This window comes from Psammomys obesus, unplaced genomic scaffold (genome assembly GCF_907164565.1).
Source record: "Psammomys obesus unplaced genomic scaffold, mPsaObe1.curated_primary_1811, whole genome shotgun sequence".
Lineage (NCBI taxonomy): Eukaryota > Metazoa > Chordata > Mammalia > Rodentia > Muridae > Psammomys > Psammomys obesus.
In genome coordinates, this window is record NW_026585687.1 from 3,219,080 (window position 1) to 3,236,369 (window position 17,290).

Consider the following 17,290-nt stretch of genomic DNA (forward strand, 5'->3'; position numbering starts at 1 on the left):
CTTCCTTCCTTCCTTCCTTCCTTCCTTCCTTCCTTCCTTCCTTCCTTTCTTTCTTCCTTCCTTCCTTTTTTAAGTAGAGTTTCACTGTGTAGCCCAGGCTGACCTGGAACTCACTGTGTATTCCAGGTTAGCCTCAAACCTGCACTGATTCTTCATTTTTAGTCTCTCAGATGTTGGGACTACAGATATGAGCCACCATGCCTAGTTTTGTGTCTGAATTTCATGTTTAACATGTTAACAGACACAAAAAATTATAAGCACTCACATAACTGATGTGAACAATTAGCATCCTCTCCACATTGTGGTGGTGGTGGTGGTAGTGGTGTGGGTGTAGCCTCAAACACACAGGTGGTACAGAACGACCTTGGAGTTCTGATCGTTCTGTACTCAGGTGGGTGCAACTGCCCCATTGTTGCTAAGATCACAGAGATCCACTTGTTCCTTTTCCTGCATTCTCTCCCACAACTCCTTTCTGTACAGTTCACACTCCTCTGTCTTCAGTGCTTTCTGTGCTCATGATGTAGGCTGTTCTCATTACATTCAAAGAGACTCTTGATAGACTGGAAAGTAGTTTCTATGAAAATAAAAAACAAAAACAAACAAACAAACAAACAAAAAAAAAACATGAGAATCGTTTCCAGATGAAAACTTCTGTAGAAACTTTGGAGTAGTGTGCGGAGTTAGAGGAGGTAATTTAGGGACAAGAGAAGCATATGAGAGAAAAGCTGCCCAGGCAGAGAATTGTCAGTGCTACCAGCAATTTCCAGCTCTCCACAGCCTTGCCTGATTTTCCTATTGTGTTTCTAACAGCCATACAATGCCAGGCACATAATAGACACCCAGTAAATAATTGTTAGTTAAATAAATGCAAACTTAGCTTAGTACCCAAGGTTTTGAACTATCCTATGATGATTCTGAGTAGCTGTTTGACTTTCTTCTCCAAAGGAAATACAGCTGTGAAATGTTGCTTTCTTTGAATCTTTAGGTTTCTAAAGTCTCTTCATTGGAAGTTGAGTGCTAATACCAGTACCCCAAAATGATTTGTGCTAAGCATGGCTATCTAACTTTAAAAGTTAGAAGTAGAAGTAACTAAACACGGTTGTGTCTTCCTCATTTGCAGTGTGACTAACACAGGGAAACATTACTTTTTGTTATTGTCATTTGAGACAGTGTTTCATCAAGCCCAGGCCGGTCTCAAACTTACTATGTGTACTTGGACCACACACACATACACACACAAACAAATTGTTACAAAACATTTAAAAACACATATCAGCCATGATGTATTGAAACTTAAAAGGAAAAGAATCATTTAAGTTCGAGCCTTTAAATGTACAGTAGTCCCCACAATAGAGCTGTGCAAGAATCTTCAAGCAGTGATGGAAGTGTTTTATATATGCCTGTCTGGTATCACAGGCATGAGCCATTATGAGCACTTAAGTTGTAGGTAGTGAAGCTGAATTACTGAATTTTTAACTTTACTTGAATTTCTTTTTTTATTTAACTTTTATTAATTACACTTTATTCATTTTGTATCCCCCCATAAGCCCCTCCCTCCTCCCCTCCCAGTCCCCCCTCCCCCCTTTCTGCATGCATGCCCCTCCTCAAGTCCACAGATAGGTGAGGTCCTCCTCTCCTTCTTTCTGATCTTAGTCTATCAGTTCTCATCAGAAGTGGCTGCATTGTCAGGGTTCTAGGTTATCTCCACAGATAGTCCTTGGTTGGAGTATGAGTCTCTAAAAAAAAAAATGTCATGTAAAACCTGATGTTGTGGCACGTACCTGTAATTCCTGCATTCAGAAGGTGGAGGAAAGAGGATTGTGAGCTTGAAGTAAGCATGGGCAGTTGAAGAAATTTGAGCAGTTAAGCAGTACATTCCAGATTATGTTCAGTCTAAGATCATAATTGAAAAAGGAAAGATAACAGACTAAGTTTGAGGCATGGGTAACCTAAGGTAGTGGAGCACATGTTCCAAGACTTGGTACAAGGAATGCTCAGTTTGTATCATAAAGTTTTAGCTGAAAAGATAAAGAGCCATTTGAAGGTATGTTAATATAGGAGTTTACTCCTGAAGGTCCCTGCCCCATCTAGCAGCTATCAGAAATTCATTTGCAGACTCACTAAATACCACCACCACCAGCTAGCAGTACCAGCACCACCAGCAGCAGCACAGTGCCATCCCTTCTGAAACCTTCCTGTACTGCCTAAGCCCTACTCATAGGCCATGATAACCAGTGACCTAGTCTCCCTCTTCTCCTTTAGCTAGACTATATACTTAAAAACCTTCTCTTTCCAATACTCAGGATTATGGAAGGTCCTTGGACAGACTAAGAAAATATACTACTATTAGGATGCATTCATATTAGTTTCCTTAATCAGAATGTCATAGACCTCAGATGAGGGAGATTAAAAAAGATCTGCTGCAGAAAGGAAGATTCTTTGATGTGAAGTGAGCACTATTCTTATCAGGAAAGGCCAGTGTGTGAACTAAGTGTCTGAAGCTAGGCATTGGAATGTGAGAGGGCTCAGGAGGGCTTGGTTCTTTCCTTTTTCAAGACAGGGTTTCTGTGTGTAGCCCTGGCTGTCCTGGACTTGCTTTGTAGACCAGGATGGCCTCGAACTCACAGAGATCCTCCAGAAAAAGCTTGGTTCTTTTGTTTTTCCCAGCATTTAAAATTTTATTTATTCATTTATTACAGTTTATTCACTTTGTGTCCCACCTGTAGCCCTCTCCTTCATCCCCTCTCAATCCTGCCCTCCCTGCCTCTTCTCCTCCCCTGCTCCTCCCCAGTCCACTGATAGAGGAGGTCCTCCTCCCTTTCCATCTGACCCTAGCCTATCCGGTCTCATCAGGACTGGCTGCAGCATCTCCCTCTATGGCCTGGTAAGGCTGCCCTCCCCCCTCAGAGGGAGGTGATCAAAGAGTCCACCACTGAGTTCATGTCAGAGGTAGCCCTTGTTCCCCTTACTAGAGAGCCCATTTGAATACTGAGCTGCCATAGGCTACATCTGAGCAGGGGTTCTAGGTTATATCCAGGAATGGTCCTTGGTTGGAGTATCAGTCTCACAAAAGACCCCTGAGCCCAGATTTTTTGGTTCTGTTGCTCTCCTTGGAGAGCTCCTGTCCCCTCCAGGTCTTTTTATCTTCCTAAGGCTTGGTTCTAGATAATTGACATTCTTATTTCTTATGTCATACAGTTGACTTAAACTAACTTCTGAACTTTCTTTCCAAAAGGTTTCACTAGAAGAAAAATGTGCAACTATTATTTATGACCCTAAACTTCAGACTCCAAAGACCCTCCAAGAAGCTATCGATGACATGGGCTTTGATGCTCTTCTCCACAATGCTAACCCTCTCCCTGTCTTAACCAATAGAGTGTTTCTGACTGTTACTGCTCCACTGGCCCTGCCGTGGGACCATATCCAAAGTTCTTTGCGCAAGATCAAGGGTGTGACCGATGTTACGGTTTCTCCTCAGCAGAGAACTGCCGTAGTGACCATAATCCCTTCTGTAGTGAGTGCCAGTCAGATCGTGGAGCTGGTCCCAGACCTCAGTTTAGATATGGGAACTCAGGAGAAAAGGGCAGGAGCTTGTGACGAGCACAGCATGCCTCAGGCAGGGGAAGTCATGCTGAAGATGAAAGTGGAAGGGATGACCTGCCATTCATGCACTAGCACCATTGAAGGAAAAGTTGGGAAGCTGCAAGGTGTTCAGCGAATTAAAGGTAATTTAACTGCTCTCAGTTTTTCTTTCTTTCTGTTTTTCTTTTTTTTTGGGGGGGGGGCTTTTTTAAAAAGTTATTCTATGTTTTGATCATTAAACTTTTTGCTTTCTTCCCAAGCATGAGTTTCAAATCTGTGGGCCTGTAATTGTTTTCTGCTTCATTGAATTTGGAGGCATAGCATATTCCCAGGATTAATGCCAATGAAATTAATGATTATAATGAAAGGTTAGGAGAGTCTTGAACTTTAGTTTAGCAGAAAAGGAAGCTGTGGTAACAATTCATGGAGTTCAGGCTTCCCGTACAGCCTGCATGGGCTATTCTTTAGCTCTAATGTATTTCTGCTGGAGTGATGCAGAAACATGTTGACCATAGGATCAGTGGGCATGTCTTTTGCTTGTTTCCAGTGTATGTCAATCTCATTTTCTGAAATGCACAAAAGTACCTAAGGAAAAGCATCAAGAATAGTGGGAGACAAACAGCAATGGACTCTGAAGTAGACCAGAAATAACTAAGTTAAATATGTTTCTCTTAATTAATTAGTGTCTCTAGACAACCAAGAAGCTACTATTGTTTATCAACCTCATCTGATCACAGCAGAGGAAATAAAGAAGCAGATTGAAGCTGTGGGCTTCCCAGCCTTTTTAAAAAAACAGCCCAAGTACCTCAAATTGGGAGCCATTGATGTCGAGCGCCTGAAGAACACACAGGTCAAATCTCCAGAAGGATCACAGCAAAAGAGTCCATCAAATCTCAGTAATTCAACCGCCACGTTTATCATAGAGGGCATGCATTGTAAATCATGTGTGTCAAATATTGAAAGTGCTTTATCTACACTCCAGTATGTAAGCAGTATAGTAGTTTCTTTAGAGAATAGGTCAGCCATTGTAAAGTACAATGCAATCTCAGTCACTCCAGAAATGCTGAGAAAAGCAATAGAGGCTGTTTCACCAGGGCAATACAGAGTTAGTATTGCAAGTGACGTTGAAAGTACCTCTAGCTCTCCCTCCAGCTCATCTCTTCCGAAGATGTCTTTGAACGTGATTAGCCAGCCTCTGACCCAAGAAACAACGATAAACATTAATGGCATGACTTGTAATTCTTGTGTGCAGTCGATAGAGGGTGTCATATCAAAAAAGCCAGGTGTAAAATCCATCCATGTATCCCTCACAAATAGCACTGGAACTATTGAATATGATCCTCTATTAACCTCTCCAGAAACTTTGCTAGAAGCGATTGAAGACATGGGATTTGATGCTGTCTTGCCAGGTAATCATCACTTTTACTTTGATATCGTTAAGATTTTTGTATTCCTGTTTTGTCTCTTTGTTTGGCTTTTAGCAACAAAAAAATGATTCATAGTCACTTAAATTCCACCTTTTTTGAGATGGTTTATTTATTTTTGGGGTGTGTGTATGTTGAGACAGGGTTTCTCTGTGTAGCCTTGGCTGTCCTATACTCACTTTGTAGACCAGGCTGGCCTCAACCTTATTGAGATGCACCTGTCTCTACTCCCTTAATGCTGTTATTAAGCGCATGCACCACCACACCTGGCTGAAATTCCACTTCTTACCAAGGAGTTCTATGGTGGTAGTCACCAGTATGTAAAAAATGCCTAAGGATATCATGAGCCCCAAACTTAAAGGCACAGCCAGGTGTGATGGCACACACCTTTAATCCCAGTATTCAGGAGGAAGAATAGGAGGATCTCTGTGAGTTTGAGGCCAACCTAGTCTACAAAGAGAGTTCCAGGACAGCCAAGGCTACACAGAGAAACCCTGTCTTTAAAAAACAAACAAAACAAAAACAACAAAACTTAAAGGCAGACCAAACATGGTGATTTATACCTGTATGTGATACACTGTACAGAAAACTATGTGAGGAGGTTGGTGAGATAGATGGCTCAGTTGTTGAATCCTTACTATGCCTCATTTGTAAATTAAACTTTATCACACACACACACACACACACACACACACACACACACACAAACACACACATTGGGTAACAGTACTATTGATACTTACCTTCATGCACCCACTGGAAAGTATTGCCCACAGATAAGGGAGGATTCCCTGGATGCCTGTGTGCAAATTGTCAGCATGGTAATGCTAGCTAAATACAAGCATAAAAACTGTCCAGTAACCAGTTAGTCTCTATGTTGAGTTGGGTTTGGAGATAATGGCTAAAAGAATATGACATAATGAAATTTTATTTATTCACTTGGTTCGGATTTTCTGGGGATCCTTTGGTGGGCAGTGAAGAAATTCAAAGTCATTGCTGAGAATGGATAATAACAATATATTTGTTGAGGGCTTTTAGCACCTTACTGATGTTAAAGAAATAGGTTGGCAGGCCTGGGTGTAGATTATGATATATGACAAGGTGGCAGCTGGAGAAGAACTAATACCACAAATAAAAAGAACCGCTTTCTTTCCAGCAGACATGCAAGAGCCTCTGGCAGTGATAAGTCAGCCCTCATTGGAAACACCTCTTTTACCTTCAACTAAGGAGCCAGAAAATGTGATGACACCAGTTCATAACAAGTGTTACATACAGGTCTCTGGAATGACTTGTGCTTCTTGTGTAGCAAATATTGAACGGAACTTAAGACGAGAAGAAGGTAATATGCTGTTAGGTGTTGTTATTTTATGTACTTATTTCCAGATTCCTTTCCATTTGTATTTCGTGGCCATGCTTACAATTCTTCCCAAGTCTTCATAAAGAACATCCTTGATGCACAGAACAACCCTGAATTTCTGGTAGTTTTTGTTAGTGTTATTTAATTTATCTTATGGTTACATTTTAGTGCCATTGAAATTTACTGAAAAGTTTATAGGAGAAAGAAATACATAGCATAACTATTGTGAACCATATAGTGGTAACTATAATGGACTTTGTGGAACTAATTTTTTGTTGTCATTAAAGCTGTTCTTAAAAGTGATAATGAGTAAGAATTAGGTATTGTTCTACCTATATTAAGTACCAGACCCAAACCATATTTGTGTACAATTGTATTGTCTCTTCTAATGGTTTGACCTCTGATCTTCCCTTATGGTAAGATGTCCAAGTTGCTTAGGATTGTATATTTCAACTTCAGGCTTCAGAATCTTTGAAAATCAGTTTCTCTTTAGTCACTCAGATGTTTTAGCTTATAAATTTATAGCCGCTGCTGTGTGTGGTAGTGCACAGCTGTAATTCCAGCACTTGGGGAGGCAGAGGCAGGCAGATCTCTGTGAGTTCAAGGCTGGCCTGGTCTATGAAGTGAACCTATGACAACCAAGGCTACATAGAGAAATCCTGTCTCAAAAAAAAGTTATCCTCATATTTATAGATGTTTCAATATGGAATAGTAGCTTAGTTAACCATATAGATATGTGATTGTGTTTAATGAGGCCAAAGTCTTGTTTGATATTAAGGCTGCCATAACCCTAAATGTCCTGATGATAGATGTTACTCACAAGGGCTGGATAAGGAAGTAAGGATTAATGTGGCAAGCATATCCTGACAATTAAGGAAATAAGTGTAATTAGCATGCCCTCTTTTATAGAAAGGCCAGAAGATTATATCTTTGTGAAATTTAAGGCATACATTTTTGTCTCATTGTGCTATCTGCGTTCAATTATTTATGCATTTTTCATTTCAGCCCCCTACTTTTCCTGACTGGATATACAGTCAAGGCTTTGTTTTGATTCATTAAAAAGGAAAAGAGTGGCAGCGGCAGGTGGATCTCTGTGAGTCTGAGGTCAGCCTGGTCTGCATAGTCAATTCCAGGGCAGCCAGGGCTACATATTGACACCCTGTCTTACAGAAGAAAAAGAAGGAAGGAAGGAAGGAAGGAAGGAAGGAAGGAAGGAAGGAAGGAAACGAACAAATGAATGTTGCCAAGTAAATGAATACAGAGGAAGCTTGCACAGTTCCTGTTTGTCTCACGGAAAGGAAACTTCTGTAATCCCCCAAAATGTTGATGCCACTTACAATTGTCTTCTCAGGGCCTCGTGAAAGCTAAATACATGCCTGGATATTAAGTGACACTCCCAACCCCCATTTTAAACTTTGTCAAGTTAATTTTCTCAGTTAATTTTTTGCTCTCCTTTGTATCACCTCTTTTTTTAACTTTTTTTTTATTAATTACACTTTATTCATTTTGTATCCCCCCATAAGCCCCTCCCTTCTCCTATCCCGATCCCGCCCTCCCTCCCCCTTCTTCACGAATGCCCCTCCCCAAGTCCACTGATAGAGGAGGTCCTCTTCTCCTTCCTTCTGATCTTAGTCTATCAGTTCTCATCAGAAGTGGCTGCATTGTCCTCTTCTGTGGCCTGGTAAGGCTGCTCCCCCTTCAGGGGGAGGTGATCAAAGAGCAGGCCAATCAGATTATGTCAGAGGCAGTCCCTCTTCCCATTACTATGTAACCCACTTGGACACTGAACTGCCATGGGCTACATCTGTGCAGGGGTTCTAGGTTATCTCCATGAATAGTCCTTGGTTGGAGTATGAGTCTCTGGGAAGTTCCCCGTGTTCAAATTATCTTGTTCTGTTGCTCTCCTTGTGTGGTTCTTGTCCTCTCCAGCAATTACTGTATCAGCTCTTATTTAAACCTTAGTCTGTGTAAGTTCGAGTAGTGGGCTTTCCTCATTACATTTGTCTTGCATTGCTTAAAAAGCCCAGAGGTTCTAAGAGTGGAGCTCCATGGCACAGTAAGCCTAACTGGCAACTTGTGTGCCATGCCTAGCCTGTATGAAATTTGTGCTCAATTGTCAGTACCACCTCTGAGATGGAAAATAACAGAAAGAGCTCTCATTATGTTTGAGAGGATTTGTTAAAATTAAAATAACTAACATAACTGATTGAATTAATGCTTTTTGGGATTTGAAAGTTATATTGTTTTTGCCAGGCTACTAAGTATATTCAACAGAAGCACAAAGATTTATTTTACGTCATCTATATTACTTCTCATTTTCAGTTTTTTAAGAGAAGATGTCACTGTATAGCAGTGGCTGCCTTGGATCTCACTCTGCAGTCCAGGCTGGCTTTGAACTTAGAGATCCGACTGCCTCTGCCTCCTGAGAGTTGGGATTAAAGGCGTGTGCCACCATGCCTGTTCCTACTCTTCTCTTCATAGTGACATTTTCTCTGAACTCATCATCTGAATAATTTTGTACTAAAAAACTCGCAATGCGGGGCTGGAGAAATGGCTCAGTGGTTGAGAGCACTGTCTGCTCTTCCAGAGGTCCTGAGTTCAATTCCCAGCAACCACATGGTGGCTCACAACCATCTATACCCTCTACTACCCTCTTAGAGCACTAATATGCATAAAATAAATAAATGAATAAAATCTTTTAAAAAACTCACAATGCTTATAAGCACTTTATATGAAAAATTGGGGTTATATTAAATTCTTTTACAAGTAAAATCTGTTCATAAATTAATATTTAATTTTTAAAAATCAGACTTCCGAGCTAACCTATGCATTCTTGATCCTAATTCCTTTAGTATCTTCCAAGTATCATAGATTCCTAGAAAGAGCCATTTTTACTGTGTGCTGTTAAGTATGTTCTTGGCAGTCATAGGTACAGCTGGCCTAAAGGAGTAAAAATTACTAACAAAAGTTTGCATCTGTTTCGATCCCCTGTTGGGTGAATCATTTCAGAAGACCATAATAGTAGGTTGTCATCCGGTTTCCTCTCTTCCACCATTTCTGGTTGCAGGGAGTCTTATGGAGGAAGGAAGGGGTGGGAATAGAGGGACATGGAGGGGACAGGAGCCCCACAAGGAGACCAACAAAACTAAAAGATCTGAGCCAAGGGAGTCCTGCAGAGAATGATGCACCAACCAAGAAAGTGCATGGAAAGGACTTAGACACCCTGCTCAGATGGGGCTTATTGGCAGCTCATGTGGATCTCAGAGTGAGGGGAGCAGGGGCTGCCTCCATCATGAACTCAGCTGACTGCTCTCTGATCACTCGCCCCTGATGATGCAGCTTTGCCAGGCCACGAGGGAAGAGGATCCAGGCAGCCCTGATGAGACTTAACAAGCTATTGGCAGATGGCAATAGTGGAAAACTCCCCCTTTCAGTAGTCTAGAGGAAGGGGGTGTCAGGAAGAGGGTGGAAGTGTGGGACTGGGGGGAGTTTAGGAATGGATTTCGATCAGGATATATAATGAATAAATTGTGAAGAAAAAAAAGTTTGCATCTGCAAACAACATTTCTGTCAGAGAGTAAACACATTTGCTTTATTAAGCAGTTACATTCTACCATCTGGGATTTATATGAAATAGTAAAACTTGAGATTTTTAAATGGCTGTCATTTGACTGTATTATATATTAGATTTTTTTTTTACTATAATTACAGTGATTTTCCAAGTGCATAAATTCCTTTCTTTTAGGAAAAGAATTAGTTTTTGGTTTGGCTTTGTTGTGTTCCAGGCTAGCAGTCCTCCAGCTGAGCTACACCTCCAGCCCAGGTTTTATTAGTTTCTAAAAGTGCTGCTTTCTACAAGATAGAGATTTACCTCATTGTAGTATATAGATCTTATTTGGATCCTTATTTAGGTAGAGTACTGTTTAACTAATAGGTTTTAGAAAATTGTTTTAGATGTGAAACTGATGTTTATGTGGCGTGTGATTGAACTACACACATACTAAGCAAGTGCTATAGCACTGCATCCCCAGTTCTATTGAGGTTGTGTGTGAGAGGTCTATCTTTTGGATATTTTTTAAATAGACTTTTACCTTTTTATATTAATTACAGCTTATTTACTTTGTATCCCAGCTGTAGCCCACTCCCTCATTCCCTCCCAATCCCATCCTCCCTCCCTCATCTCCTCCCTGCCCCTTTCCAAGTCCACTGATAGGGGAGGCCCTCCTCCCCTTCCAATCTGACCCTAGCTTATCAGGTCTCATCAGGACTGGCTGCATTGTCCTCCTCTGTGGCCTGGCAAGGCTGTTCGTTCCCCCATCAGGGGTGGGGGTGGTCAAAGACCCCACCACTGAGTTCATGTCAGAGACAGTCCCTGTTCCCATTACTAGGAAACACATTTGGGTACTGAACTGCCATGGGCTACATCTGAGCAGGGTTTCTAGGTTATCTCCATGAATGGTCCTTGGTTGGAGTATCAGTCTCACAAAAGACCCCTGAGCCCAGATCTTTCGGTTGTGTTCCTCTCCTTGTGGAGCTCCTGTCCTCTCCAGGTCCCACTAGGAGATTTATATTTAAATATTTGCACACAAAGTGATAGAATGTTTGAGGTTTCTGAGTAGAGGGAAGGGAGTAGAATAAGAATTTAGATAACTAAGGCCCAGTTGTAGTGGCCATCTGGGAGGCTGAGACAAGAAGACAGTTTGTATCTAGGAGTTCTACGTTAGCTTGAGTGACAGCAAGATTCTGTCTCTAAAAAAATATAATGTAATAAAAAGATGAGCCAGGCATAGTGGAGCAGGGCTTTAATCCTAGCACTCAGGACCCTGAGGCAGGCTGATTTCTGTTCTAACTCAAGGCCAGCCCGGACTATTTGGCAGATTCCAGGCCCGTTAGGGCTGCATACTAACACCCTGCATTGAGCATAAACAAGTGAGCCAAATGTTGCTGATAGTTGTTTAAGCTCAGTGAAGGCATATCCAGATGGTAATGTTGCCCCCCTTTTTACAAATATATAACGACAACTCTGTATAGTAAGTTTAAGGGACCAAGGCCACCTTTTAAAAATGTTTTTAAATTGTTTGGGTTTAAGATATGCATAAAAGTTGAGTCATAATTTTACATATATTACTTAAAGCAGTGATTGGCTAGTAAAAGGTTTAAAGTATGGTAAGATTTATTTTAATTTTGGTAAGCTTATACAAAACTGTCAATTTAAGGGTGTAAATTTTTATATGTAGGTATCTAATTTTTGTAAAGAAAATAAAGATATCATTTTAAAAATTGTTGAGTAGTAAATTTTGGCAAATTATCTTTGATACTTTTGTAGTAAAATGAGAAATATGAAAAGCAGTTTTAACATTCTTTTTTTGTAAAACCTGTAACCTGCCCTGTATTTCTCATCAATGTTTCCAGGAATATATTCTGTTCTTGTGGCTCTAATGGCTGGCAAGGCGGAAGTAAGATATAACCCAGCTGTTATCCAACCCCCAGTGATAGCAGAGTTTATCCAAGAGCTTGGATTTGGAGCCATAGTGATGGAAAATGCTGGTGAAGGGGATGGAATTTTGGAACTTGTTGTAAGTAGGAACTTTTGTATGTTTAATAGACTTCTAACAAATTTAGAGGCTTTCATAGAAAACTTGGCAAATAGGACATATGAAGGAAACTGGAAGATAGAAGGCTATATAACTTCATGGTAGTCTGCAAGCATGGAATGGAATTATTATCTTCTTAAAAAACAAAAAAAACCTAAGGTTGGGGTTGTCAAGATGGCTCAGCCAATAAAGGTGCTTGCCAATTAGTCTGATGACCAGAGCTTGGTGTCTGTGACCTACGTGGTGAAGTAGAGAACTGACTTCAGAAAGCCATCCTCTGAACACCACATGTAAACAAATACACTCAAAATAATGGGGTGTGGTTGTGCATGCTCAGAAGCTAGCATTTAGGAGGCAGACATAAGATTCCTGGGAGTCTGAGGTAAGCCTGGACTACATAGTGAAACACTTTCTTAAGGAAAGGGAAGGGAGGGAAACAAAAGATAAAACAACTTGGGACCAAATTAACTTTAGTGGAAAGAAAAGAAATTGTACCTGGTCGATTAAAAAAACAAAAACAACCTCTCCAGCATGTGTTGTCACTTGAGTTTTTGATCTTGGCCATTCTGATGGTTGTGGAGAAAGGGGAACCCTTCTCCACTGCTGGTGGGAATGTAAACTTGTACAACCACTCTGGAAATCAATCTGGCACTTTCTCAGACAACTAGGAATAGCGCTTCCTCAGGATCCAGCCATACCACTCCTAGGCATATACCCAAAAGAGGCTCAAGTACACAAAAAGGACATTTGCTCAACCATGTTTGTAGCAGCTTTATTTGTAATAGCCAGAAGCTGGAAATAGCCCAGATGCCCCTCAACTGAAGAATGGATGCAGAAACTGTGGTAAATCTATACAATGGAGTATTACTCAGCAATGAAAAATAAGGAAATCATGAAATTTGCAGGTAAATGGTGGGACCTGGAAAGGATCATCCTGAGTGAGTTGTCCGGAAGCAAAAAAACACACACGGTATATACTCACTCATGTAAACATACAACATAGAATAAACCCACTAAAATCTGAACATCTAAACAAACTAAGCAAAAGAGAGGACCCTAACTAAAAATGCTCAATCCCCATCCTGAAAGGCAAAGAGGATGGACATCAGAAGAAAAAGAAAACAGGAAACAACCTAGGAACCTGCCACAGAGGGCCTCTGAAAGCCTTTGCCGTGCAGACTGTCAAAGCAGATGCTGAGCCTGATGGCCAACTGATGGGCAGAGTGAATGCAATTTTATATAAGAAGTGGGAAATAGTAAGAGCTGGAGAGGACAGGAACTCTACAAGGAGAGCAACAGAACAAGAAAATTTGAACACAGGGAACTTCCCAGAGACTCATACTCCAACCAAGGACTATCTGTGGAGATAACCTAGAACCCTGACAATGCAGCCACTTCTGATGAGAACTGATAGACTAAGATCAGAAAGAAGGAGAGGAGGACCTCCCCTATCAGTGGACTTGGGGAGGGGCATGCATGCAGAAAGGGGGGAAGGGTGGGACTGGGGGGGAGGAGGGAGGGGCTTATGGGGGGATACAAAATGAATAAAGTGTAATTAATAAAAGTTAAAAAAAACAAAAACAAAAACAAAAGGGCACAAAAAGGTGGGTAAGGAAAGGGGTGTGTATATAGGAAGAGTTGTAGGGAGTTATAGGGAGAAGAGGTTACTATGATCAAATACATTATATGAAATTTTCAAAGAACTAATGAATTAAAATTAAAATTTTTATTGAAAACAGTTATTTTCTTATACTATATTCTAATTATGCTTTTTCTCACTCAGATCCTTCCCCCTCCCTTCCAACTCCTCCCTACCTCCCTCTCTCTGTCTCTCTCTCATAAAACAAAGCCAAAAACACAATATATTGGAAAAGACCAGTGAGGTTAAAGAAAATTTCCAAAGAAAGCAATATGAGACAGCAAATCTCCAAAACTACTTTTGAGTTAGTTTTGTGTTTAGCCATCGACTGCTAGGCATGGTGCCTGTGCTTACGTGTGGTTTGCATGCACACTGAGGCTCTTTGAGAAACTAATTATTCCTTTGCAAATGGTTGGGAATGGGAACTTGTGTATACCTTCATGAAATATTGAAACCATTATTCGCCAATATATGTTTTTCAGTGAGGGCAGACATTCTTGCAGGGATATTTCCAAGAACCATCTGACAGGTGAAATGCTAACAGTTCTCAGGAAAGGAGGCTCTGAATGAACTCTTTGTTCTCTGGTATCCAGTAGCTACAGTGTTTTTCTTCATGGTTGTGGGCTCTTGGTTTATTCCCACAGAATGGAGAGGAAGAGAAGGGAATGCAGCAGATATTAATGCCCCACACAGCTTGCTATTTTTATCCAAGATTCCTCTTCCTTAGTTTTGAATAAATGCTTCTTGGATTTATACAAGTTGAAAAACAAATTGGTTAAGACAGTTTTTTTTTAAGTTTTCTTCTTTTATGGAGGAATTTGAAAGGCATTTACTTATCTTTTTGATTTATTTAATTTTTTATTTATACCTATGTGTGTGTTTCTGTATATATTTTACATATGTACAGGTACCTGCAGGAGGCCAAAGGAGGATGTCAGATTCCCTGGAGCTAGAATTACAGGCAGTTGGGAGTCGATCTTCTTGGTCCCTTGTAAGGGCAGCAAGTGCTCTTTAACTAATGCACCATCTCCCTAGCCCATGTTTACTTAAGTAGACTGAACAGATGGCTTAGTAGTTAAGGATACTGGCTGTCCTTCCGGAAGACCCAGGTTCAAACCTTAGCACCTATGTGGTGGCTCCCAAGCACCTATAATTCCAGTTTCAGGAATTTCAGCACCCTCTTCTGGTTTCCAAGGCCACCACACACACACACACACACACACACACACACACACACACACACACACACACACACACACACAACATGTTTTAAGTTTTACTTGTCTTTATGTCTGTGCATATGCTTGTGCTTGAATATATTAGGATGGCCTTGGAAGCCAGAAAAGGGTGAGTTTTGTGTTCAGCTACAGGTGCTGCCTCAGTAGTCTCAGGAAATAAAGCAGAGCAATTAAGGAAGCTATCGAATTTCAACTTCTGGCCCCCACATGCACACCCTATACGTGAATACATATACATGCATACGATACATGTGCTCAATGGCTTTTAGTATATGCCTAGCTTAGTAGAGTTATCTTCAGAGCCAGTTCTGGATCTTTTTCATTATCTCTGAGAATCCCCAGCTCCATCAGTGGTGGGACGCCCTCACAAAAACAGAATTCTAATAATCATATCAAAAGCATACTAATTGTACAGATAAAACCTTGTAAGACAGTCCTTTGTTATGATGATCCTTTTAGTTAAAAGTGCTATCTTTTAATAGAAGAAAAGGTAACTTTTAAATAACAACAGCTTTGTTTCTAACAGGTAAGAGGAATGACATGTGCCTCCTGTGTCCATAAAATTGAGTCTACTCTCACAAAACACAAAGGGATCTTCTACTGCTCTGTGGCCCTGGCCACTAACAAAGCACATATTAAGTATGATCCAGAAATCATCGGTCCCAGAGATATTATCCATACCATTGGAGTGAGTGCCATGATTTTGCTTTTCTTTCTTACCTTTCCAGTCAGCCACTTCCTGGAATCAGGTCTGGTTTACATTAAATAGAAACAATTAAAAGACTGTAGCCCCTTGACTATTTCTCATAAGAACACTAGTGTAAGTATGTCTGATTTTGTACTCCCTGCCTGTGGCCTTCATCAGGAAAACTTAGACAAAGGCACATTTGCGTGATTAAATCATGAACAGACTTCAGCTGGAACTATCAATCACTTAAAGTATTTGGGAAATTGATATAAAGTGCGATTTATAAGGAAGACTCAAGCTAATCACTATGAAATTAAAGCATCATGCTAGATTTGTTATGGTCTCTTAAAGCAAAGCAGAACAAAAGAAAACAAAAACACTTTCAAGTTAAAATGCCAAAACTTTTTTTGTGTGTGTGTGCTAAGTTCCTCCTGTGATCTTCAGTGTATCTTAAGCAGTAATACATATAGGTGCAGTGTCAGTGGGCTATGAAATTGGTGTTCTGATGATTGAAAGCATATTATAAGGTAAGTAATATCTTATTAGTTTACGCAGCAATACCATTGATATCTGTGAAGCTGGTATTACTGAGTACCTACCCTAGCAATATTCAGCAGGTACTCGATTATGCTACCAAGCTTAAGTTCTGGATGCTCACAGCAGAGCTGCCATCTTATTTCAGAGGTGAAACAACTTGAGAAGTTACTTGTTAAGTTTAATGAGACTTGATCCTCATCACTCTGGCCCTAGAGCTCACATTTGCTCTTTTTACACTGCCAACAACCACAAGATGGCAGCCATTTCCCTAGCAGATGAAAACATAGTGTGTGTAACTGTCTGTGCCCATGTGAATCTTACTTAGGTATCCCTCCCTTTGTATACTTAGCAGTATTGGGGGAAAAAAAAACAAAAAACTCTTGTTCATGTTCTTTTTTTTTTGGAGGAACAAGTTTGAAGCTTGCTATGTAGGCAAGGCCTTGGACAATGTATTTAATATAGTACCAGCTTTTGTGCTCGGTCAGTGAAAACCTCTATTGCACTTGAGTACAATTACTAGTTCGAGAGTAGCAGAACAGTAGCTAGAATCAGTGTGCTATTAATTTCTTTGCAAAATTAGGACTTGGAGAGGGGCATGGGAGGAGATGAAGGTGGGAAGGTGGGATTGGGAGGGAATGAGGGAGGGAGCTACAGCTGGGATACAAAGTGAATAAAATGTAGTTAATATAAAAAATAAAAATAAAAAAATATATAAGGGAAAAATTAGAAACCAAAGTCATCAAGGGCAGAAAGCTCTGGACACCTTCATGTTTCTATTCCTCAAAATGACTTACTCGGGAATTGAACTAAGTTGTTCTAAGTGCTAACAGCATGGCTTAGAATATCTCTGCATTGAGTGAAATGATGTTTTTCTCCTGAATTTCCTTAGAGCTTAGGTTTTGAAGCTTCTTTGGTCAAGAAAGATCGGTCAGCCAGTCACTTAGATCATAAACGAGAAATAAAACAGTAAGTACTTTGGAATTGTCAATAAATAAATTTCAACTCCTTTTGGAAATTTAACATCTTGTTAGCCTGTCATTTTGTTGTTGGTGGTTTTTGAAACAGGGTTTCTTTGTGTAGCCTTGGCTGTTCTGAACCCTGTAGAGCAGGCTGGCCTCAAACTCACAGAGATCCGCCTGCCTCTGCCTCCTAAGGCGCTGGCATTACTACCGTGTACATACCTGTAATACATACCATGCATTACATGGAATACATGTCATACTACATGTAT

At 40.5% G+C, this 17,290-nt stretch overlaps 1 protein-coding gene across 3 annotated transcripts in view; it reads left to right on the forward strand.

The window, feature by feature from the left end:
* Atp7a (ATPase copper transporting alpha) overlaps positions 1-17,290 on the forward strand; it is a 132,124-nt gene that overhangs the window by 77,578 nt on the left and 37,256 nt on the right. For 2 of the 3 annotated variants that reach the window (XM_055592619.1, XM_055592628.1), the window contains exons 3-8: positions 3,236-3,725; positions 4,266-4,991; positions 6,163-6,345; positions 11,776-11,939; positions 15,361-15,522; positions 16,949-17,025. In XM_055592619.1, coding sequence (XP_055448594.1) covers positions 3,236-3,725; positions 4,266-4,991; positions 6,163-6,345; positions 11,776-11,939; positions 15,361-15,522; positions 16,949-17,025 — 1,802 coding nt within the window. The remainder of the gene's footprint in view (positions 1-3,235; positions 3,726-4,265; positions 4,992-6,162; positions 6,346-11,775; positions 11,940-15,360; positions 15,523-16,948; positions 17,026-17,290) is intronic. The other variant, XM_055592637.1, reaches the window with a different exon arrangement.